The 23887-nt window shown below is 50.0% G+C and overlaps 1 protein-coding gene and 1 pseudogene across 3 annotated transcripts in view; both read left to right on the top strand.

Annotated features, from left to right (window-relative positions):
• Window positions 1–11583, top strand: part of PADI2 (peptidyl arginine deiminase 2) — a gene marked incomplete at both ends in the record, with an annotated part of 44091 nt that extends 32508 nt beyond the window's left edge. For both annotated transcript variants that reach the window (XM_082613289.1, XM_082613288.1), the window contains 9 exons: window positions 25–128; window positions 909–1020; window positions 1559–1666; window positions 3732–3883; window positions 5771–5915; window positions 6679–6772; window positions 8464–8549; window positions 10556–10684; window positions 11350–11583. In XM_082613289.1, the coding sequence (XP_082469415.1) occupies window positions 25–128; window positions 909–1020; window positions 1559–1666; window positions 3732–3883; window positions 5771–5915; window positions 6679–6772; window positions 8464–8549; window positions 10556–10684; window positions 11350–11583 (1164 nt within the window). The remainder of the gene's footprint in view (window positions 1–24; window positions 129–908; window positions 1021–1558; window positions 1667–3731; window positions 3884–5770; window positions 5916–6678; window positions 6773–8463; window positions 8550–10555; window positions 10685–11349) is intronic.
• Window positions 11584–18045: 6462 nt separating this feature from the next.
• Window positions 18046–20222, top strand: LOC309800285 (polyadenylate-binding protein 4-like; annotated as a pseudogene). Its single transcript has 2 exons — window positions 18046–18360; window positions 18559–20222. The product of its transcript is annotated as a polyadenylate-binding protein 4-like (transcript).
• The last annotated feature ends 3665 nt before the right edge of the window (window positions 20223–23887 follow it).

Raw genomic sequence — 23887 nt, 5'->3', positions numbered from 1 at the left:
CCTCCTCTCCTCTCCCACGCCCAGGAGATCCCCCTGACACCCATCTTCACGGACACCGTGACATTCCGGATTGCTCCGTGGATCATGACCCCCAACATCCTGCCTCCCTTGTCGGTGTTTGTGTGCTGGTAAGCAGTAGGCACTGCACAGAGAGTGGCTAAAGCTGGGGCTTCAGGGGCAGACAGACCTGAGTTCAGATCATGCTCTGTTACTTACCAGCTGTGTGACCTAGAGCAACTCACTTGGCCTCTCTGTGCCTCTGTTTCTCTGAGACACTCACATCACAGAGTCACTGTGATGATTAAGTGAGATGAAGCAGGTGAAGTATTCATCCAAGGTCCTGGCACAGAGTTTTTGTGCTCTAAAAAATAATAACTAGCATTTCTTTCCCATATCTTCTTGGCCCATACCATGTAGTCAGGAACCTTTCTCTACAATGGATATTCAACTCATCTTATTCATCCAGCAATTCTTTAACTGAGCATCTATTATGCGCTAGACAGCTACAGTGAGATAAGAAGCAGGGGAAAGAAGTGCCTGCAGGTGATACTGGCCACACCACCTGGCCACACACCCCTGCTGTCCTGGACCCATCCCCTGCCTCCATGCTAGGCATAGCTCTTCCTTGGAAATCTGGGGAGTCAGAGATGTAAGGCTTTGGGGCAGGTAAGGGTGAGAATTCCCTTCCTCATTTTGTTTGTTCATGACTTTGGTAAACACTGCATGAGGGGATGAGTTTGCTTGGCCCTTGACTCCAGTGGCCTTTGCAAAGGTGCCTTTGAACACAGATGTGGCCTCATCTGCCCAGCGCAGCCCAGAGATGCCAACTGCTGTTGCCACCTCAGTGGGCTGGCCCTCATCCCTCCTCACCCTCCCTCTTGGCCTCCCCCTCTTCCCACACTTCTCAGCATGAAGGACAATTACCTGTTCCTGAAAGAGGTGAAGAACCTGGTTGAGAAAACCAACTGTGAACTGAAGGTCTGCTTCCAGTACATGAACCGGGGAGATCGCTGGATCCAGGTAAGGAACCCCAAGCCGGGAAGGATGTGGTCCAGGGCTCAGGCAAGAAGAGGCAGCTTAATGTCAATGCCCTGGCGCCCAGCTGCTCCACGTATGCGAATTCTGCCCTCAGATCACACCTGCACATGTACACAGGGACAGAAATGTACAAGGTAATTCACTGCAGCTTCTTAGGGTAGCAGAAGACTGTAAAACAACCTAAATGTCCATCCACGGGGCAAGGGGATGACCATATGATTGGACAGCCTTTCTGTGGAGTACTATACATCAGTTAAAAAGAAGCCAATCTATAAATAAAGAATGCACTTCCAGTTAAGGTATTACTTGCAGGAAAATGTATACAGATGTTACCAGTTATGTCTTTTAAAATGGGGTCAGTATGAGTACAAACATGCTGGGGATGCGCAGAGACTATCTAAGGAGGGATATGTAAGAAACCACTGCCATCATGTGCTTGGGAGGAGAATTGGGGAGGCTGGCTAGTATTCACTGGTGGCCCCCTGGGCTCGTCTGATAGTTCTTCCCGGTGTCCCCACAGGATGAAATCGAGTTTGGCTACATCGAGGCCCCCCACAAAGGCTTCCCTGTGGTTCTGGACTCCCCCAGAGACGGAAACCTGAAGGATTTCCCAGTGAAGCAGCTCCTGGTGAGATGCTGAGGACCACCTTGGGGGATGGGGGAGGGCACAATCCTGGGACTTTTACAGGACAGAGTGGTCGGGAGGCCTTGGGCACCCCTGGCAAATCAGTTTACTGCAAATTAGTCTGTTGCCTCCATCTTCTCATCTGCAAAATGGGTCCGTTGGGATAGTAATCTCTAACATCCTTTCCTGCTCTGATAACTGATGCTTTTCCAAAACATGGAGAGTTCTCTCATGGGAAATGAGAGCTATGGGAGACATAGGCCTGACTCCTGACACTGCCCCACCTTTGAAGTGTCAAAGAGGAAAATTATAGTTAAGCAATTGTCGAAAAGCATGGTTCCAACTTCAAAGCTCATTAAATCTGTGATTTTTTTCAGTTCATGAGTTTTTTAAAAAGCAATCTGACCCCCACCCTCGATTCTAGAGGTCATTACCACTCTCCTTTTATGCCCTCAACAACCAACTGAATGAAGACAGAACCAAAATCAGTCGTCTTTGTCCTCACCTTCCACCCTGAACAGGCAGGGGGAGGCTTGAACAGAACACGAAACAGAGACTGGGTAGATCAGGTGGCTTTGCCAAGGTCACACACAGGGCAGCCTCCCGTGAGACATCAGGGCTGCTCAGAGGCCACCCTATGCCAGGTCCACACCTGCTTCTTGAGAACATTCACTAACCTAGTCCCTTCATCACAGGGAGATGGCAGAGCCAGTGGTGTGAGCACAAAGCTCTGGAATGCCAGACAGATCTGGCCTTGAGTCCCAGTTCCACCCCTTAGCAGCAATGTGACCTTGGGCAAGCACCTTAACCTCCTCAAGCCTCAGTTTGCTCATCTGTAAAATGGGGATAGAAACAGTATCCATCTCACAGGCTTATTGTGAAGATTGAAAACATTATATAAGGCATCCGTGCTGCTCCTGATACAATGACTATTATTAGCTGCTATTCTGGTTCTCATTCCACAGCCCTGGACACTGTCCTCGGTGAGGACTGTCCACTTCCTCCAACATGAGGGGTAGTCAAACCAGCCAGCAGGCAGGAGAACCAAGGCCTCTCAGATCCTTTTCTTACCCTTTCTTCCCGGGTCACCACCTGCCTTTAGTGTTCCAGGCTGGCCTAGTACCAAGGCCCCCAGACTGCATTATTCCTGGAGGCCTGGGCCAAGCCCAGCTTTGTACTGCATGCCTGCCTGCCCATATGAGGCTGTAAAGCCCCAGCTGCCCAGCCTCTGGCGAGTCTCACCTTGCCATCTGGGGCTCATAGGCGAGAAAGCACTAAGCTGCAGCCATTAACCCTACTGGGCACAGCTGTCCCTTGAGCCTCTAAGCTGGGCCAGGATAAGCCACATCTTCTCACTCTTTGGTTTTTATTAGCAAGTATTTTTGTCAGACAAGCTTACTTCCAGCCCCAGTGCAAGCTCCCAAGCAAGATCCCTACTTTTTTACCAAAAAATCATGAAAGGAAACTTAAAGTTCAGGGGGCATCACTGGGGTTATATCATGTAACTGCAGTCTGTTGGAGCTCTGTGCTAAGAAGGCTATATCTGGGCTCCGTGAATAAATATGGTTAGTTGGGAATGGGTTGGGTTGGTATATATGTTACATATCTGCCATTCCTGCGTGTATTGGTCAGCTTTCACTTGGTAAGACTGCAGTAACAAACAGCCCCCATATCTCAATAGCTGACAACAGCAAAGGTCCATTTCTTGCTCACATTAAGAGATGAGTGGGGATGTCAATAGCACAAAATGAGGACCAAACCAGAAATCACCAATATGTCTCAGTGTTTAAGAAATAGAGGCACACCCAGAGACCCAGATGTATACACACACACAGACACTCATATATTCACATTCATTCTCACACTCATACTGACACGCTCACAAACTCAGCCTCCCCATGCCAGGGTCCTGCTCATCAGTGGGAATAAGAAGAGCATGGGTGACCCCCCTAGAAGCTAAGTGCCCACAGAGCCAGACCAAAGGTAGTGAAAAGTGGTCAGAGGGTGGCTGGGTTGGGGCTAAGGGCTCCTGGCCACAAGAGACTAATGACGGGTGTCTCTTGCCCAGGGCCCAGATTTTGGCTACGTGACCCGGGAGCCCCTCTTTGAGCCTGTCACCAGCCTTGATTCCTTTGGGAACCTAGAGGTCAGTCCGCCTGTGACCGTGAATGGCAAGACATACCCCCTGGGCCGGATCCTCATCGGGAGCAGCTTTCCTCTGTAAGAGAAGCCAGGGTGGGCCTGCGGGCAGTGGTGGGGGGCTGGGGCGGGGGGAGTTATGGTTTCCCTTTAGGAGCAGACTGGGTTGCTCATACATGGAGTGATTGGCTGGGAGAATTAACCTCTCCCATGGCTCTCTGACAAGATACAGACACTCCTGGAAAGAAAACCAAGTTAGCCTTTACATCTTAGTATGAATTAGGACCTAATACAAAACTAAATAAATAACCCCCTTCCCCAAATGGGAGGGAATATAATGAGATTTTAAAGAAAGTGGGGAAGGGATGAAGGAGTTCAGAGAAGGAGTACTGAAAGAGGATCAGTGGGAGCACACCAACAAATCCTCGGGGATGCCCATTCACAAAAGACACATGAGAAGACATGGCTCTGCCCCAAAGCCTGAGTCCCTGGCTCCCTAGCCTATCAACAACACCTTCACTCCCTCCCCAGGTCACCCACCAGTCGATGAGAAGGCAGATTTTTCCTTAGAGTGGTTGCTGGGGAGAGAGTGAGTACTGTGGGTCCTCACTTCACAAAAGGGCTGCCAGGAACCTACACATGTGGGACGAGCCAGGATTTGGGCACCAAGTCCCTATAAGCCACATGGGATCCTCTACCTTCTGCGGGAGGCCACTGACACAGATAGTGACCATTTGCTCACCCTGCCCTCCTTCTCCCTCCACTCAACAGTCACTCATCCATTCAGCAGGTATTTCCCAGGCACCAGCCAAGCACTAAGCCCTATGTCAGACATGGGGTTCCAAACATGAAGCCCAGCCCCACCTTCCAGGAGATGGTGGAGATCACAGACATGAAACAGAGGATGTGTACAGTGATAGAATGATACAGGGTCAGGGAAACCCAAGGAGGGGTCCCTAACCCCCTTAGGGGAGTTCACAGGGGGTCTTCTTAGAGACAAATATCTATTGAGAGTCTTCTCTGTGCCAGGTATTGTTCTGGGCTGCAGGGAGACAGCAGTGAGCAAAACAGACAAAGTCCCAGCTCTCGGGAAGTTTTCCATTAGGTGTGGAGGCAGTATAGACAATAAACATGGAAGAAAGCAAATAAATAAGATACTTCTGAGTGCTAATAGGTGCAATGAAGAAGATAAAATAGGGTACATGATAAAGAGTGATGGGGCAGGGGCACTTTGGCTTTTGTGATTTTGAGGAAGTGACTTTGGAATTGAGGCTCAGATGATGAGAAGGAAGCAGCCATGGGAAGATCAAAGGGAAGGAGCGTCCCAGATAGAAGGAATAGAAAGGACAAAACCTTGGTAACAAGTTTAGCATGTGGCTAGAGCAAACGGAACAAGGAGGAAGGGAGGAAGATGAGGTAGGAGGGACAGGCAAGGGCCAGATCACAGAGGCATTTGTTGGCCACTGTGAGGTTTTTTGGGTTATATTATAAGGGTAATGGGGAGATTGAAGACCTCAGGGAGTGTGGAAGTCAGGAAGGGCTTCCTGGAAGAGGTGTCACTTGAAATGATTGAAGTTGAGAAGTTAACAGCGAAGAGGTACATAGGCTAGGGAAGATTTTGGAATCATGCCTGTGTCCTAGCCCTCTCCAGCAGTCCATGAGGGATCCCTGAGCACAGAAGCTGGCTTCTTACACCTACTGACACCATCAGCGGCCAAAGACTGGGCTCTATGCTTTTCACACAGACCATGGCTACAGCTAACTCCTCCTTTTTCCCCTTGGGCTCAAACACCTTTCTGCCTGTGCTAGGGTCCCTGCAAATCAGGCTCCTTCCCATGACTTTTCCGCCAATGCTATTCTGGGTCCAGGCTAGATTCTAGAGGCTGAACTTCTCCTGCAGACCCTCTGGTGAGACAGGCACAGTGGGCAACCTTCTGAAGAACTGTCTCCTCCCCAACCCCACCCCAGGTCTGGTGGTCGGAGGATGACCAAGGTGGTGAGGGACTTCCTGCAGGCCCAGCAGGTGCAGGCACCCGTGGAGCTCTACTCGGACTGGCTGACCGTGGGCCATGTAGATGAGTTCATGACATTCGTCCCCATCCCAGGCACAGAGGTGAGCTGGCCCCTGAGGATGGAGTGAATAGGATAGTGCAGATCCCCTGTACTGCCAGCTCTTGTCAACAGAGAGGGGTATCCAGAGGAAGCCTACCGCAGAGAGGAAGAAGGAAGTAGGCTGAAGCTGGTTTGTACATTGTTTCTGTAGCAGGTAAATGTTTAACCCAATAAATCCAAAATATTAGCACCTTAGCATGTAGTCATTATAAAAATTATTCATGAGAGATTTTACATTCTTTTTTTATACTAAGTGTTCAGAATCTGGTGTGTATTTCACTCTTAGCACATCTCAACTCAGACCAGCCACAAGTCAAGTGTCCAATAATCCCACAGGGCTGGTGGCTACTGTACTGGCCATAATGCTCTAGAGAGCAATGGGGTATGGGCTTGGGGCTCTGGAAAGAGGTTCTTTCATTTCCCAAGAAGTGAAAAGAAACAGCTGCAACTTCAAATCCTGGAAATCTGGTGCCAATGGCCTGGCCTCTTGGCCACTTGGAGAAGCTCTTCCTCTCTGTACAAGGTCACCTTTGACTCTGAGCTTTGACTCGATGGCATTGCTAAGGTGGAGGAATTTCTATATCAGGAAGGGTGAGAAATATTCCTCTAAAATAGAGAAAACCCTGCCAGGCGGCCTTTGCTTGGCAGAGAGTGGCTTGAGACAATATGCAGGTGGGACCCCGGGTACTGAGAGCGGGGGCTTCTTCACGTTTCTTGGCCACCTCCTCTCTGCTGACACTGGCCCTCTGGATGGTCTCTCACAGAAATTCCGGATGCTCATGGCCAGCACCTCGGCCTGCTACAAGCTCTTCCGAGAGAAGCAGAAGGAGGGCCATGGGGAGGCCATCATGTTCAAAGGTGAGTGCCCGCAGGGCCTTGGCAGGGAGCAGGGAGCTGAGCCCCCAGAGGGACCATTGGGAGGACAGGGCAGATGAGTGCCTTGTCCCTGAACACCCAGCTCCACTTCCTGGACATCCAGCCCGCTCCGGGGCTGTGAGGTCCCCGTGGTGGGAAGCAGCCCTGGCCTCTGTGACCCTCGCTGTGGCCAACGGGACCATCGAGCTACCTGCTGCCCCTTATGACCATCAACAGTGCCTAGTGCTTCTTTGGGACCTAGTGTATACTTCAAATGGCACCAGACCCCAAGGAGAGTTAAATAGTTCAAAATTGACACGCAATCTGTGTTCAAGGAGCTTGTGTTTTCGAAAGGGAGATAGAGAAGAATATACATAATGCACTTGAGGGGTAGGAAGAAAAGTGGAAGTCGACAGACCTGACGTACAGTCAGACATCATCACCGTCAGTCCCGGAGTGAGAAATCATCTGCTTAATTTAGACATCCACATAACTGGGATAGACAGACTGGGATGAGCTTTGCTCTTAAATTAATCATGGAAAGAGACAAAGCCGATCAGGCGCAGACGGTGAGCCAGGTTAGAGAGGCCATGACAATTCCTTATGTGCTCTTCCTACATTCCCTTTTGACCCCTTTCAGGTTGGCGTCTCTAATCCACCTGCTCCCAAAAGTCTGCACCCCTAAGGCTGCTCGATACTTACATACATTACCACCCTCCACGTCGAAAGGCAGTGTTCCTGATAGTGACTGGTGCCTGGGATGGACAAGACCAACTTAAGACCACTGTCATTTTTTAATTCCCACCGATAGGAAATTTGTTTTATATTGGCAGGCATGAGTCTTGACTTTCTGGAGGCTTCTTTCTATATTAAGCCCTCAAAGCTACCCATAAGGATATAGGAACTATTATCTTTGTACAAATAGGTCCAAGGGGTGGTGTGGAGACAGCTCAGGTACAGGGTGCAACAGCACCAATCTCTTTGCCACTAACAAGCTACAGGACTAGGAAACACAGTGGACCAGCATCAGGCAGGGAAAAAAAAGAGTTAATAGCTTAGGATCTGGAATCAGACTGCCTGGTCTGCTTACAGGCTCTGCCACTAGCTGTAAGACCTTGGACGAGTCATGTAACTTCTCTGTGCCTCTATTTCTTCATCCTTAATGCTGGAAGCTACCTTATAGAAATGTGGGGAGGATTATTGAGTTAATCCATGTAAATATCTAGAAGACTACCTGCCACATAGCAGGCGCTCCATGAGCATTAGGTATCACTAATCAAGCCAGAAGCCACGTGGGCCATCATGATGGAATAGGAGGCAGATGCAGGCATAGACCAGGACAAGGGCCAAGCATGAGGCAGGTCTGGAAAACAGGATGAGTGACACCCCTTGGCATCCTGCTTCTGCCACACTCCCTCTGGTCTGCTGCCCATCCTTAGAAGCAGGCTTCTTGTGCCACCCTACCCTCTGGCCAGAGAGAGAGCAAGACAGCTGCCACCCCTTCCCTGGCCCAGGTGACATGGCCAACCCTGGGGAAAGGAGTTACCCCTGGGGTTGCCCTCCTGTGCCCCAGCCTGTCCCAGCCCCTCTCCCTCATCCTAAGAGTTAGCCCAGAAGCTGGGGGCCTTGGCAAAGGAGAGCGCCCAGGCTGGACACCTAAAGCTAGACTGTCCCCTGTCCTCTGACCCCCACAGGCTTGGGCGGGATGAGCAGCAAGCGAATCACCATCAACAAGATTCTGTCCAATGAGAGCCTCGTGCAGGAGAGCCAGTACTTCCAGGTGAGGGCGGGGCAGGGGCCTGTGGGAGGGACAAGGCTATGACCAATGGCACCTGTTACAGCCTCGGGGCTTCCGTAGGGAATGGCCAAGGGTTCAGGGCACATGACAGAGGGAAGGGCCTCAACAAGCATTCGGTCTAGGCTTCCTGGTTTACGCCTCTAAACTGGAGGCTGAATGGGGTGACAAAGCAGGTCAGTGGAGGCTAGAAGCAGACAGGAGACCTGGGAAGGTATCAGGCAGTACTAAAGAACCAAGGGCTCTGTAAGGCTAGAGCCCACAGCATTTGGGGGAGACCCACACTCATTAAAATATGATGAAAACTACAGACCTGCTCTCCAGAAAATTTCATATGTAAACACATGCCATGAATTTTTATTTGTTTTAGGGGATCAGAGATCCCTGAAGTTTTCTATCTATGGATGAATCCCACCTTTTGAGTCCCTAAATCTCAAAGATTGTATCCAGAAGTAGATACCAGTCAAAAGGGTCATATTTAGTTGAATTAGATCTCTCTTTATTTGCATGAGCATATTTATTTATTTATTTAGCTGCTTTGGGTCTTTGTTGCTGCATGTGGGCTTTCTCTGGTTGCGGCGAGCGGGGGCTACTCTTCGTTGTGGTGCGTGGGCTTCTCACTGCGGTGGCTTCTCTTGTTGCAGAGCATGGGCTCTAGGTGCACGGGCTTCAGTAGTTGTGGCACTTAGGCTCAGTAGTTGTGGCGCACGGGCTTAGTTGCTCCGTGGCATGGGGGATCTTCCCAGACCAGGGCTCGAATCCATGTCCCCTGCATTGGCAGGCAGATTCTCAACCACTGTGCCATCAAGGAAGCCCTGCATGGGCACATTTAGAGTATCAAGTTTAAATTTAAAAACTCAGACTGATTTTTTTAAATGGCTTAATTGACTCATATGAGTAGGAAGTCCAGCAGTGATATGGATTTCAGGCACAGGTTGATCAGGGCTGCAGCTCCATTTCTCTGCACTTCTTGGGCTCTACAGGTGCCCTCATGACAGGAGTATAGCTGCAACAGTTCAAGGTCTCACATCCATGTAGCACACCACCCACAAAGAGGGAGGTCTGTGCCCCCAACAATCAAACAAAAGCTTTGCATTTCACTCTGATTGTGCCAACCTGAACCAATTATTGTAGCCAGGGGAATTCCATATACTGATTCCCTTAATCCTGGTTTATTGCCCATCCTTGAACCAATCACTGGAGCAAAGAGGCAGGGGCAAGGGTCCACTAATTAGCTGTCACCAAGAGGGGAGGGTGTAGTCAACCCAACCCAATAACTGGCTGCTACATTTCAGGGGGAGGGGTAGAGTGGATGCTGTAGAAGCAACTGCAGAGTTTCCCAAAGTTCACATAATGCCTCATTGGCTATTTGAAAGTTGACTTTATTGTAACTCCCCTCCGTGGACATTATTTGGCATCAGGTAGATCTGAGGTCAAATCATGGCCCCTCATTTTGGCAGTTGAACCTTGGGAAACTCACTAAGGACTCTACATTTTGGGTAGAGTCTCTAATAAGGGGCTAATAATAGTGTCTACCTCGTGAGGTTGAGGCTTAAATAAGTAATGTATGTAAAGCACTTAGAACAGTACACTTAGGGTTCTGGTACATATTAGTTTTAATTATTATTAATCAAAATCATTGTCACTGTTAGTCTCACCACACGGGACAGCCTAAGGATTCAATGAGATACTTCATAGCAAGCACTTAGCACAGGGTCTGGCTTGTAGTAGGTGGTGCTCAGTAAATGAGCCGTCACTAGTGTTATTTCTGGGATTTTCTAGTATTATTTCTGTAATCTTCTCTCTCGTTCTCTTTATTACTACCATTATTGGTGGGAGGGGCACCAGAGAGGTCGGCGCGTGCTGGAGTGCCGGGGTGCGATTGACACTCTCCCTGGAGTGCCGGGTCCCCTGCAGGCAGGGGTGAGGTTGACAAAGGTGGCAGGGATGTCCCCTCACTCGCCTGCCCTCCATTCTTCCCTGTCGCCCAGCGCTGCCTGGACTGGAACCGCGACATCCTCAAGAAGGAGCTGGGGCTGACGGAGCAGGACATCATCGACCTGCCTGCCCTCTTCAAGATGGATGAGAACCGCCAGGCCAGAGCCTTCTTCCCAAACATGGTGAGGCGCTCTGGACCCCAAACCTCATCCAGGCCAGTCAGGGGCAGCCAGATCCAGAGGGACCCCTTGGCTGAGGCTGTCCAATCAGGAGGCCCAGGTCCCAGTCCTGGCTGAGTTGCTGTGTGGCCTCCCACCTACCCCAGGCACTTGCCCTCTCTGGGCCTCATTCCCTTCTGGGGTGATATCCTTATTCTGGCTGCCCCCTGGGGTCCTGGGGGATCCTTTAACAGATTGGAGAGTGTTTTGTCAATTAAAAAGGCCTTTATAGACAGGAGGGACTCTTGTTATCATAGAGGAGAGTCTTCTGTGTGATAGAAGGAGGTTAGAACACACATACACACACATAGATACATATATACACACATGTACACACATGAAAACACGCATGCGTGCAATGCACACGCTGATGCGTACATATATAGCCACATGCACATGCATGGACATACACATAATACAGGGGTGGGTTGCCTCGTTTTCCACTCAGCTCTGCCATGTATGAGTTGCTTAGCCCCCCTGAGCCTCAGTTCATCATTGTAAAATGGGGATAATCACAATCCCTACTTCATAGGGTTGTTGGGAGGGTTCAGTGAGCTTAGAACAGGGCGGGGCGTAGTAGGTGCTCACTAAACGGAGCTGTGCCCCCCCCCCCCGCCTCCCTGTTGCAGGTGAACATGATTGTGCTCAACAAGGACCTGGGCATCCCCAAGCCATTCGGGCCCCAGGTTGAGGAGGTGTGCTGCCTGGAGACACATGTGCGCTCCCTGCTGGAGCCCCTGGGCCTCTGCTGCACCTTTGTGGATGACATCTCCGCCTACCACAAATTTCTGGGGGAGGTGCACTGCGGCACCAACGTGCGCAGGAAGCCCTTCACCTTCAAGTGGTGGCACATGGTACCCTGACCTGCAGGGGGCTGTTGTGTGCCTGTCACAGCCCATCAACAACCAGTGTTGAGGCTGGACCAACCCTTCTGGTTTTTATTATGATTGCAAAATGCCCTTCAGCAATAACTATCAGGAAACTTGGGGGGAAACGTTTATTACTTTTCATTTTATTTTTACTTACAGGACCTGGAAATTACCTGGCACACCTGGGGCCACACAGTGAGGTCATGGGGAGAGAGAGAGAGAACCCACGGAACTGGGGTTCTGCTTTTATGGGAGTTGAGGGTGAGAGCATAGGATTTCGAGGGCTCACTCTTTATTGGTGAATTTAAAGCATAAGAGTGGGAATTTAAAGCGAGGAAAGAGGAAAAAGGCAGGTGGCCCAAATGGTCAGTTATCAAAAGCAATCAAGATCTCTAGAAGAAAGGAGCCTCAGTGGGGGGAGGCGGCCTGGCTCTTCATCTAGTTGTGTGGCTGGCAACGTGTTTACTCAAGATCGCCATGTTTGAAGTGGATGCTCAGCAATCAAAGCTGAGTCAGGCACTCGTATTAGAAGAAGGGTTCACACTACAGGGGCCTGGGCACCTCCCTCCTTCCTTGAGTTCTCCAGACCCTTCACACCCCCAGAAAATCCCCCTGCCTGACATGGACTGGAGGCTGCCATTGAGGGGCCTTCAGGCAGTGGGAGGGGATTTGAGATTATCTGTGCCTTGCCTTCCCTCAGAAGGGCCTCAGGGTCCACGAAGTCACCCCCTGAGCCTCCATGCTGTCCTTCCTGAAAATAGCTGGACATTTGGCCAGTGTCTGTATAGCCCTGACGTGAAAAACAGAACAAAACAAAAACCACTTTACCCAAACCCTTCCCCAAAGAGTCTTTAGTCTCTTGTCCAAAATTGAATGAGGGGAGAAGGGAAGGAGGTTCTGGGATGACCAGTTGTCCCTGTAGCCATGCCTTGTGGGTCAAGGTAGATGGCATGGAAAGGGATTCTGGAACCCCAGATGTACCTTGAACTGTCTTCATCTTTTGAAATTCACCTCCCTTGGCCACCTGGACACCCCCAATTATTCATTCCTTAACAGCCTCTGTTAAATCCTCTCGGCTTTCCCTCTGCAGTGTAGACACCATTGGCTAGCCTCCTTAGACTCAGACTCCCTGAGGGTCCAGTAATTGAGCTTAGAACCTTCCCTGGAAGTGGATTTTATCAGAGCAGCCTTCTCTGTTTACAAGATTCTTATGCTTCTTCTTTCTCACGGACCCAGGCTCTCCCAGATGCTTGGGGGTTTCTCCCCACACCAGCATCCTTGTGGCCTGAGGGTTCACTGTATAAAGATGCCCCAGGGTGAGCTATATCCATCTCCTCTTGCTGGGTCCTTGATTCTCTGGCCAGTTCCTGACCTCCTTCCTCTCACAGCCTCCACTTCCTATTCCAATGCCGTCTCTCCAGACAGCTAGACAAGGACTTCTTCCCCACCAGCCAGGCTCAGACCTTCCCCCAGGACACAAAGAAAGACCTGCCCCTCCTCTCCAGACCTCAGATCCAACACATAAAGACCCTGTCCTAACCTCCAGCCTGAACAGCCAGTTCTGGGCCAGCTGCTGGCCTTAGAGATGGATTAATTATCCCATTGAAGTTTCTCAGTGCATTTGCTGAAGACCCTCTCATTTGGACTTAATCAGATTCATTCTCTGGCTCCAACTGAAAAGACTCAGTTTCAGCTAAAACAAATTCCTTTAAGGCCAGCTGGTTCAGGTGAATAAGTGAATTATAATTCCACTTTGAGGGTTAGAGAGGAACTGATATATAACCAATGAAAAGGTTGTAAATTTGTATTCTTGGAGAATGGGATTTTCTTCTTGGATTATTCACTCATTCAACAAACATATATTGTATGCCTCCTAAGTGCCAGGCACAGTGGTGGGTCCCGAGGACACAGTGCTTAGTAGCAAACTGCATCTGGCCCCTGCCTCATGGAGCCGGTCAGTTCCCAACCTGAGATGCCCACACTTAAATGGCCAGCATTTGCCCTTTCAGTGATGTGCTCTTTAGAAATACCAATTCGCTATATTCAGGAAATGCACAGGACACAGAGCTTCCAGCAAGTCACTATCTCAGTGAAATGAGGGGTTGGGTCTTCTTTAAACAGGCCTCCTTCCCATCCAGCTTGGCCAGTACCACCTAACAGATCAGACCCCAGGGCCTTCAGAAGCTGTTGTCCCCCGCTTTGGGGACAGTGGCTCCTGCCTTTGGGGGCCAAAGCCCCAGATCTCTCCAAACCCAGAGCTGAAGACACCAAGTGCCTATTTGTGGATGTTTATCTGGAGACTTAAGACTTTGGGGTGTGTGTGTGTGTGTTTGGTTAATGTGGGTTTTGGGGCTTTCTTTCATTTTTTTTCTAGTCTGCCTTAAAGGGAAGTGAGTGCTTCCCAGGTGGAGACAGTGTGTGTTTCTAGATTTTTCTAAGGCTCTCCCCTTCAGTAAGTCAGTAACTTCTGATGATTCTGGAGCCCCCAGGACTCACTCATTCCCATCTTGCTTGCCCACTCGTGTGACTACCCTTGGCGCGGACATCTCCCCCAGTCCCCCCTGGACTGATCACTCTTCCCCACCCACCACTTTCTATAAATGTAGACCTAGAATACACTTCTGTGTTGCAAAACTCAGCTAAGTTCCTGTTTCAATCTTTATTTTGAAACATTTTGTATAAGAGAGCTGGGGGTATCATGAAGATGGTAAGAAGCGGGGCACAGTTTCAGCTTTTCTGGACGAGAGGCTGTGCTGGAGATCAAAAGATGTTTGGGGAAGAACTTGAGTAAACAGCAAGAAAATAAATGGTCAGATGGGAAGTCCTGTGGCTGTTGGTGTGATGTTCATGGTTGCTTCATGGCTGCGGCCTGGAAGGAGGCAGGCCATACGCGGGCCCTCTCCTGGTCCTCCAGCCCCTGCCCTTCTGCACACAGGGTCAGGGCTCTCAGCAAGGGTCTCTCAAGGGTTTGGAATCCCACACGCATTCAGTAGGTGTGTATTAAATGGCCACCACCCAAGGTCAAGACCAACACCCACTATAAAGTCTGACAGTGTTTCTGGTGGGGTTCCCCAAAAGCAGACCCCGAGGTGAGCATTTGGGAACAAGTGACTTATTGAGGAAGAGCCTCCAGGAGAAACCAGGAAGGGAGTGGAGGGAGCAGGGCCAGGAACGGGAAGAAGCCAAGAGTGTGATTTCAGATGTAGCCTCAGCCTGGTCACAGGAGAGCTCTAGAGCATAAGTGGCAGCTAAGTTGTTCCATCTGGAGGCCGAGTTTCGTGTACCTACACGAGTCGGTCATTAGCTATGGGGACTTTGGCTCTCTGAACAGGCAAGGGGGGCACCCGTAGCCTATGGGCAATCATCCAGCTGTAGTTTTGTTTTGGTTTGGTTTTTGCCACACCGTATGGCTTGCAGGATCTTAGTCCCCTGATCAGATATTGAACCCGCGCCCTTGGCGTTAGTGATAGCGCGGAGTCCTAACCACTGGACCACCAGGGAATTCTCCACAGCTGTAGTTTTTAGCAGTAGAGTCACAAGAGCTGGGGAATGGGCCAGAAAAGGATCTGGTCAGAGCACTGACTGTGTCCACCGCTCTGAGTAATATCATGTTCTCGTAATATGGAATTGTTGCACGTGGGTATTTATGATTTGACCCATGGTATAAAATCCATACAACATACCCACGATCTAACAGGGTCTTTGTGAACAAACCCCCAAAGCTCTAAAATAGAACCACCTAGTTGGTTGCTACACCTAGAAGCCACTTCCAAGCACTTTAGAATGTGCCTGGGGGGTTCTTACCCCTCAGCCCCATCTTGGGTTTCTGGACAGATGTTCTGACGCAGCCATTTTCAAAGGCCACTGAAAAATGAAAATCACTAGTTCTCTTATTCCTGGACTTAGCCTGTGGGTCCAGCCCTCTGAGGTCATTCTTCCCTTTTATACCCAACTAATGTGGCCCAAGCCAATCTTCTATGGGGTTTTCCTGATGCACCTATTTCTGAGACTCCCCAAGGGATGCTGGTGTGTTAAACCCATCCTGCTGGTGTTTTCACATCTTGGCCACTCACTCACCTCAGGATTGCTGAAAGTCACCCTGAGACGTCTAGAAAAGCACCTTCCAATAGAAATACAATGCAAGGGGCTTCCCTGGTGGCACAGTGGTTACACTCCGTGCTCCCAATACAGAGGGCCCAGGTTTGATCCCTGGCCAGGGAACTAGATCCCACATGCATGTGCAACTAAGAGTTCGCATGCCACAACTAAGGAGCCTGCCTGCCACAACTAAATAAGTAAATATTTTTTAAAAATACACATAACATAAAATTAAAAAAAAAAAAGAAACTACCTGAGGAATGATCAAACCGTGATACGTCCCATTTATATATTTTGTAGCATGTAAGATGAAATAGATCTATGTGTACTGACATGGAAAGAGCTCCAAGACAGAGCACTTGATGTTGGTATAAAAAAAAAGTCAAGGGCTTCCCTGGTGGCGCAGTGGTTCGGAGTCTGCCTGCCAATGCAGGGGACACGGGTTCGAGCCCTGGTCTGGGAAGATCCCACGTGCCGCGGAGCAGCTAAGCCCGTGTGCCACAACTACTGAGCCTGTGCGTCTGGAGCCTGTGCTCCGCAACAGGAGAGCCCGTGACAGTGAGAGGCCCGCGCACTGCGATGAGGAGTGGCCCCCGCTCGCCGCAACTGGAGAAAGCCCTCGCACAGAAACGAAGACTCAACACACCCAAAAATAAATAAATAAATTTATTAAAAAAAAAAAAAAGTCAAGCAAAGCCATGGATTTCTGTAGAAACATGTATGTGTATACATATGCAAAGAAAAAGGTATGGGAGCAATCCCATGAAACTGACAATAGTAATCACCTCTGGGGAAAGAAGCGTGACCGAGGGGATTTAAAATTTATCTGTGTTGCTTGAAATTTTTACACAGTGAGAATTTAATTACATATGTACTTTTGAATAAGTTTTTTAAGCTGCCTGAAACCCTTGGCATCTTATTTATGCTGAAGTCTGTCCATCCTGATTAGCATAATCTTTTCCTCCTAATAAGTCACAGTTCTCTTTTACCTTTTTTCTCCCCCCAGCTGGGCTTCCCACCACCAGTTGAAAATTGATAGCTCCTTACAGGTACTAGTTCATTTTCTCCTCCTCCCTGTGAGGTGACTATGACTCCCCCCCCCCCCGCCATTTTACACAATAGGAAACTAAGGCACAGAGAGGTTAAGTAACTTGCTGAAGGTCACGTAATAAGTGGCTGTCCTCTCTCCGCCCCGGGTCGCTGCAGCCTCCGCCGCTTTCGGGCCTAGCAGCCTGAAGAAAAAAAAAGAGAAAAGGATTAAAAAAAAAAAAAACCCAAAAGGCTTTAAAATCCACCAGGGACTTCCCTGGTGGCGCAGTGGTTAAGAATCCACCTGCCAATGAAAGGGACAAGGTTCGAGCCCTGGTCCGGGAGGATCCCACATGCCGCGGAACAACTAAGCCCGTGCGCCACAACTACTGAGCCTGCGAGCCACAACTACTGAAGCCCGTGCGCCTAGAGCCCGTGCTCCACAAGAGAAGCCACTGCAATGAGAAGCCCACGCGCCGCAACTAGAGAAGCCCGTGCGCAGCTACGAAGACCCACTACAGCCAAAAATAAATAAATTAAATAAATAAATAAATTTTTTAACCTTAAAAGAAAGGAAAAAAAAGAGCTAATCCTCCTCGGAGGACCCGCGGGGCAGTCACTTTTGCACGCTTCCGGCCTGCCCGCCGCCGCCGCACCTAGGCGTCCGTCGGTGCAGTGGTGAGCCGCTCGCGCGCCCGTGTTCACACGCCTCCGCCCGCCGCCCCGCCGCGCAGCGTGGCAGCCCCGCGCCTGCCGCCCTCACCCCTGGCATGCCGGCCTCCGCGCTCCACGTGTCCGCGCAGCCCTTCTCCCGCCCGGCGTGGGAGGCGGCTGCGCGCTCCGGCCGCCCCGGGCTTGCCGAGTGGGCACCGACAAGTATTTGGTTTCCCTCTTCCCCAGGCTGCCGTAATCTTAAACTGCCGGGAGCCCGAGGCCTAATAAATTTTATAGAGAAACGCACATTCCGGAGGCCGCCGTGGGCACCACTGGGTTGCCTCTGGAAGAATTTTTGTAATTTGTAGGGCAGTCCCCGTTTTAACTTTTTTCATTTTTTGAAATTGGGAGCTTCCACACCAGGACAGCTGAAACTTACAAACTCCCAGGGAGGGCCATATTGTTTTTGAGAGCCTTCTGTCTGCGGTTTGGCAGTCTCGTCGGTGCTGTCCCCCGAACTCCTCTCAGGCCCTCCCCTCGGAGCCGACTCCAGCTTCTCTGAGCTTCACTGCCACCTGTGAGCCGCGGCACGGGCCACGGCTCGGAGGGGAACCCCCTTTGTCCTGTGTGGTCCCTCTGAGGAGTCCTCCTGGCGGGGCTCGGGGTGGTGGGGAGATGAACGCTGCGGCCAGCAGCTACCCCATGGCCCCCCTGTACGTGGGTGACCTGTACTCGGACGTCACCGAGGCCATGCTGAACGAAAAGTTCAGTCCTGCGGGGCCTGTGCTGTCCATCTGGGTCTGCCGCGATATGCTCACCCGCCACTCCCTGGGTTATGCCTACATCAACTTCCAGCAGACAGCTTTCGCGGAGGGGGCCTTGGATACCGTGAACTTTGATGTGATTAAGGGAAAGCCAATCCATATCATGTGGGCTCAGAGGGATCCCTCTTTGAGAAAATTTGGTGTGGGAAATACCTTCATCAAGAACGTGGACAGGGCCTCCCTGGTGGCGCAGTGGTTGAGAGTCCGCCTGCCGATGCAGGGGATACGGGTTCGTGCCCTGGTCTGGGAGGATCCCATATGCCGCGGAGCGGCTGGGCCCGTGAGCCATGGCCGCTGAGCCTGTGCGTCCGGAGCCTGTGCTCCGCAACGGGAGAGGCCACAACAGTGAGAGGCCCGCGTACAGCAAAGAAAAAAGAAAAAAAAAAAAGAACGTGGACATATAGATAACAAGGCACTGTATGATACTTTTTCTGCTTTTGGAAACATTGTCCTGCAAGGTGGTGTGTGATGAGAACGGCTCTAAGAGTTATGCCTTTGTCCAGACCCAGGAGGCTGCCGACAAGGTCATGGAGAGGATGAACGGCATGCTCCTCAATGACCACAAAGTGTTTGTGGGCAGATTCAAGTATCGAAAAGAGTAGGAAGCTGAGCTTGGAGCCAAAGCCAAGGAATTCACCAATGTTTATATCAAAAACTTTGGGGAAGAGGTGGATGATGAGTCTGAAAGAGCTATTCAGCCAGTTTGGTAAGTGTCAAGGTGATGAGAGATCCCAGTGGGAAATCCAAAGGCTTTGGCTTTGTGAGTTACAAAAAACACGAGGATGCCAATAAGGCCGTGGAAGAGATGAATGGAAACGAAATCAGTGGGAAAGTCATTTTCGTCGGCCATGCACAGAAGAAAGTGGAACGGCAGGCCGAGTTAAAGCAAAAACTTGAACAGCTGAAACAGGAGAGAATTAGTCACTATCAGGGGGTGAATCTCTACATTAAGAACTTGGATGACACCATTGATGATGAGAAGTTAAGGAAAAAGTTCTCACCTTTTGGATCAATCAGCAGTGCTAAGGTAATGCTGGAGGATGGGAGAAGCAAAGGGTTTGCCTTTGTCTGCTTCTCATCCCCTGAAGAGGCAACCAAAGCAGTCACGGAGATGAACGGACGTATCATGGGCTTCAAGCCACTGTATGTCGCCCTGGCCCAGAGAAAGGAAGAGAGAAAGGCTCAGCTGACCAACCAGTATATGCAGCGGGTGGCCAGGATGAGAGCAGTCCCCGCCAATGCCATCTTAAATCATTTCCAGCAGCTGGGGGCTACTTTGTGCCAGCAGTTCCACAGGCCCAGGGAAGACCTCCATATTACCTAACCAGTTAGCACAGATGAGGCCTAATCCACGCTGCAGCAAGGTGGGAGACCTCAAGGCTTCCAAGGAATGCCAAGTGCTATATGCCAGTCTGGGCCTTGTCCAGCTCTTTGCCATCTGGCTCCAACTGGTAATGCTCTGGCCTCTCGCGGCCTCCCTACTACCACTCAGAGAGTCGGATCTGAGTGCCCAGACCACTTGGCTATGGACTTTGGTGGGACTGGTGCCGCCCAGCAAGGGCTGACTGACAGCTGCCAGTCTGGAGGTGTTCCCACAGCTGGGCAGAGCCTAGCACCTCGTGCCGCTGTTGCTGCCACGGCTGCTCGGGCTATTGCACCTTACAAATACGCCTCCAGTGTCCGCAGCCCTCACCCCGCCATCCGGCCCCTGCAGGCACCCCAGCCTGCGGTCCATGTGCAGGGGCAGGAGCCGCTGACCGCCTCCATGCTGGCCGCAGCACCCCCCCAGGAGCAGAAGCAGATGCTGGGTGAACGTTTGTTCCCGCTCATCCAGACGATGCACTCAAACCTGGCCGGGAAGATTACGGGGATGCTGCTGGAGATTGACAACTCGGAGCTGCCGCACGTGCTGGAGTCCCCGAGCCTCTCCGCTCCCATGTGGATGAAGCTGTGGCGGTCCTACAGGCGCATCACGCCAAGAAAGAAGGTGCCCAGAAGGTGGGCGCTGTTGCTGCTGCTACCTCTTAGACAAGGACAGAGCGATTCACAAGCCAAATGAACCCTCATAGAATTCAGCTCAAGGTTTGAAGATGCCCTAGCTTGTCCTATGGACCTCAACGCCAAGAACCACAAATTGCAAATTTAATAGGTCATTTTGTATCAAAAGGTCAATTATGATGTGCCTAGAATTTTTCAATTAAAAGAACATATTCTCTGGGTTCTGATATGGCCCAGAGAGTGTTAACTTTTTTTTTCTATTTTTCTATTGTGTAATATTTTTTTTAATTTTTTCTGCCCAGAAATTGGTTTTATTTGATGTACCCAAGTCTTAAGTTTCTCAATAAAGAAAAAAATCTCCATAATAAATAAATAAATAAATAAATAAATAAAAATGACTGAGATAACAGGATCTGAACTTCCCAAAGGACTGCATACTTAACCATTCCATCTCCCTGCCTCTCTGGAAAGTCAACTTGCTTTTAATATTCTGCATCCCTCTGACTTCTTTTGCTTTCACTGAGCCGATATCTAGCCATTACAAATGAAATTTACCACCATTCCCTTTTTGCATTTCATTTACATGGTTCTGTCTCTGATACAAAGGGGTGTTCAAAATTCAGATTCAGCTGGAAAGGGAGTTTTATCACATACTGTGTTTAAAAAGCACACACCCACACACATCCAGAGGACCACATTAACTGCTAATTTGAGAGTGTGCTGGTGACGTGGCAGGCAGATGAGAGCGAGACAGAGGTTAGCAGTGTGGGTGAGCTCTAATTTGTGTGTGTGTGGTGCTCTAGGGTCCACCAACGTGACAGTCCCCAGAAGGCCTCAGGCCACTTGCTAAGTCCCAGCAGATGAGCTGACTTCAGCTGTGTGAAACGCAGCCCCATCTGGAATGGGGGTGCCTTGTGACTTTTTTGCTCCGGGAGTTCATAGAGACTGCTCTTGAAATTGGAGAAGTCTGTAGCATATGATTGTCCCCATCCCCCTCAGACAGAATATTTTGAGAAGTCTAATTATACAGTGAGGGTGGAAGGGAGAGGGTTTAGATAAGCCCTTTCTAAGGGCAGGTTGGAAAGGGCTGGTAGGGAGCCCTGGGCAGTTCTGCGAGGCAGGGGTGCCCTCTGCAGGTAAACCAGAGGGGCTGCAACCACTGTGTTCCCGTGGGCCTTGGGGGTATGTCCATAGCCCAGCCATCCCCCTAACAGAAGATGCTCACCTCCTCGCTGTGTGACTTCGGGTGAGTTGTTGACCCTCTCTGAGGCTCAGTTGCCTCAACTGTAAGGGACAAAAACCCCTACCTCGTGAAGTTGCTGTAATGATCAGAGAGAGAAAATGCACCCAAACTGCTCTGCAGAGGGCCTGGTACGCAGTAAGTCTTCCAAATGTGGCAGCTCCTACCAGCAAAGGCAGTAGCTGCAACAGCCCCATTACCACTGTCACTGGCATTTTGAACAACAGTAAAGATGACGACGGAGTGATCTAGCAGAGGGAGAAGGGCTTCTCTGAGAGCAAGCACAGGCAGGCCTGGGGCAGGGGCTGGAGGAAATCGGGGCCAGGCAGCCCGAAAGCATTTTGATTTACCAACTATGTCTATTCCAATTCTGGGAGACAGTTTTCACCTCCTCTTCTCCCTAGAGCCCCACAGGGCCGAAATACGCCGCTCCCTGGAAGCAAACTACCCCAGGCAGAGAGCTGGGATATACTTGGAGGAGCCCAGATGTTTGCAAATCTCACAGTGGTGGTGGACCTGCTCACACTGATCCACAGAAGGGACTCTTTCCACAGCTGAAGGGAAGGAAGGAGTCCCTTCGGTCTAACTTTGTCTCCTACTGTGACTCAGCCCCCAGCCTCTCTGTAAGGGTGTCCTGCTTTCCCCCTCCCTTCACCTCCCCACCTCCCCCCACCCCCCATAGATCAGAGGGCTGGACCAGGTGGAGGCCTGGGCTGTGATCACCACCATCCGTTTCCTCCACCATTCCTGCCCACCCAGGCTCACTCCTTCCTTCACTCTGGTCCCTGCAAAAGCACCCAACCCTCTTGACGTATCCTAAAAGGTCTCTAATGCTAACTTCAGGGAAACAAACGGGGGTTAGCAAGGCTAAGATAAGATGGAGAAGTTACTGAAAATAAGTAAAGGAAGAGTAGTCTCTGGTCTTCACCAGGACAGAAAGGAACCAGGGTGATTGCTCCCAGTTCCCCTGACTGACTCAGTTCTCTGGTTTTTCTTGGAGAATACTTCCTTTACTTAAAACGTTGATGTTTTGTTCGTCATGAATTTTTTTGCATTTTTTAATAGTGCACTAAAATATTACTTATCTTAATGAACCGAGTTTTTTGACTATCTTAAATTCTATGCACTCACCTTGCGCTAGTCCTGGCCCAGAGATTAAAGCTGCCTGGGTCTCCACTGGGCTCCCTTCTCCCCAGACAACCCACCCTTAACCCCATCTCTCTTTTCACCTTCTACAAGGAACAGGGCCCACTCACCCTTTGTTTTTATTTACTCCTTCCTTCAACCAATATTGACTACGTACCTACTATGTGCTAGGTCCCAAGCCAGGCACTTTGGAGACAAAGACGAATTTGTTCATTCATTAAATGTTTTTTGGCCACCTTCTGGGTGCTCGGTCACTGTGCCAGGCTCTGGGGACACAACAGTGAACAAGATAGACATAGTTCTTGACCTCTGGTGTGAGAAGTTCAGACGATAAATATATTCATAAAGAATTAAAAACAAACTTGCAGATAGCAATAAGTTCTACAAGGAAAATAAAGTGAATAGGCCATGCCCTCAAAATGCCCACAGTCTGGGGAGACAGACATATAAATGGGTAATTGTTAAACCAGGTGTTATGTACATGGATGGCAGATGCAGAGGATGTTTCGATGGAGGTGGACAAGAGGTGATTTCCTAGGGAGGAGAAAGTTGGAGCTGAATCTTAAATGGTGAGGAATTGGCCATGTGGAAAAGGAGGAAATGGCACCCCAGATCCCAATATGGAAGTGAGCAAAGGCTTGGAGGTGAGGAAAAAGGAGGGGAACAGAGCTGGTTTTATCACAGGGAGAGACGAGACAGGAGGGGCCAGTCTGGGAGGCCACTGGGACCCCAGGTGGAAATGCTCAGAAGACGGCTGGAAACGAGAGAGGGTCAGCCAGAGAGATGGAAGACAATGGCCCATTAGTCAAAGGCAAATAAAATTCTGAGTTTTGGATGAGAAGGCCCCTGAGTCCCAGCACAGGGATCTATTGGGGTGGAGTTTTTCTCAGAGACAAAACTCTCCCAGGTTATAAAATCATCAGGTATTTCCCCCCTAAATTCAACTTTCCTTAGCCCTATGCCTGGAGGGAATCCAGTCTGGTTGCCCTAAATCACAAGACACTCAAAACATAGTTGAGTGTACAAATGCCAATTGATTCTAGGCTTTTTGGTTTTAATTTTTAATTTCCAGCCCTTGGAGAAGAAAGAGGTCCTGAAGCAAGATCCCCACCCATAATTGTTCAGCTTTCTCGTTATCCAAAGACTGAAGTCTGTAAAATGGAGTTAGTTATGCCAACCACAAAAAAAGTTGTTATGAGGACTAAAGGAGACTGCTTATGTAAACACATTTGTGAGTGATGAAGTTCAGAATAAACATAAAGCCTCTAGCTAACCGGCAAAAAGCAGTACTTCACTAGCTAGACAAGTG

Source organism: Mesoplodon mirus, assembly GCF_964341445.2.
Source record: "Mesoplodon mirus genome assembly, chromosome: 3".
Taxonomy (NCBI): domain Eukaryota; kingdom Metazoa; phylum Chordata; class Mammalia; order Artiodactyla; family Ziphiidae; genus Mesoplodon; species Mesoplodon mirus.
The sequence above is the reverse complement of the archived record's forward strand: the minus strand, read 5'-3'. Positions and strand labels throughout refer to the sequence as shown.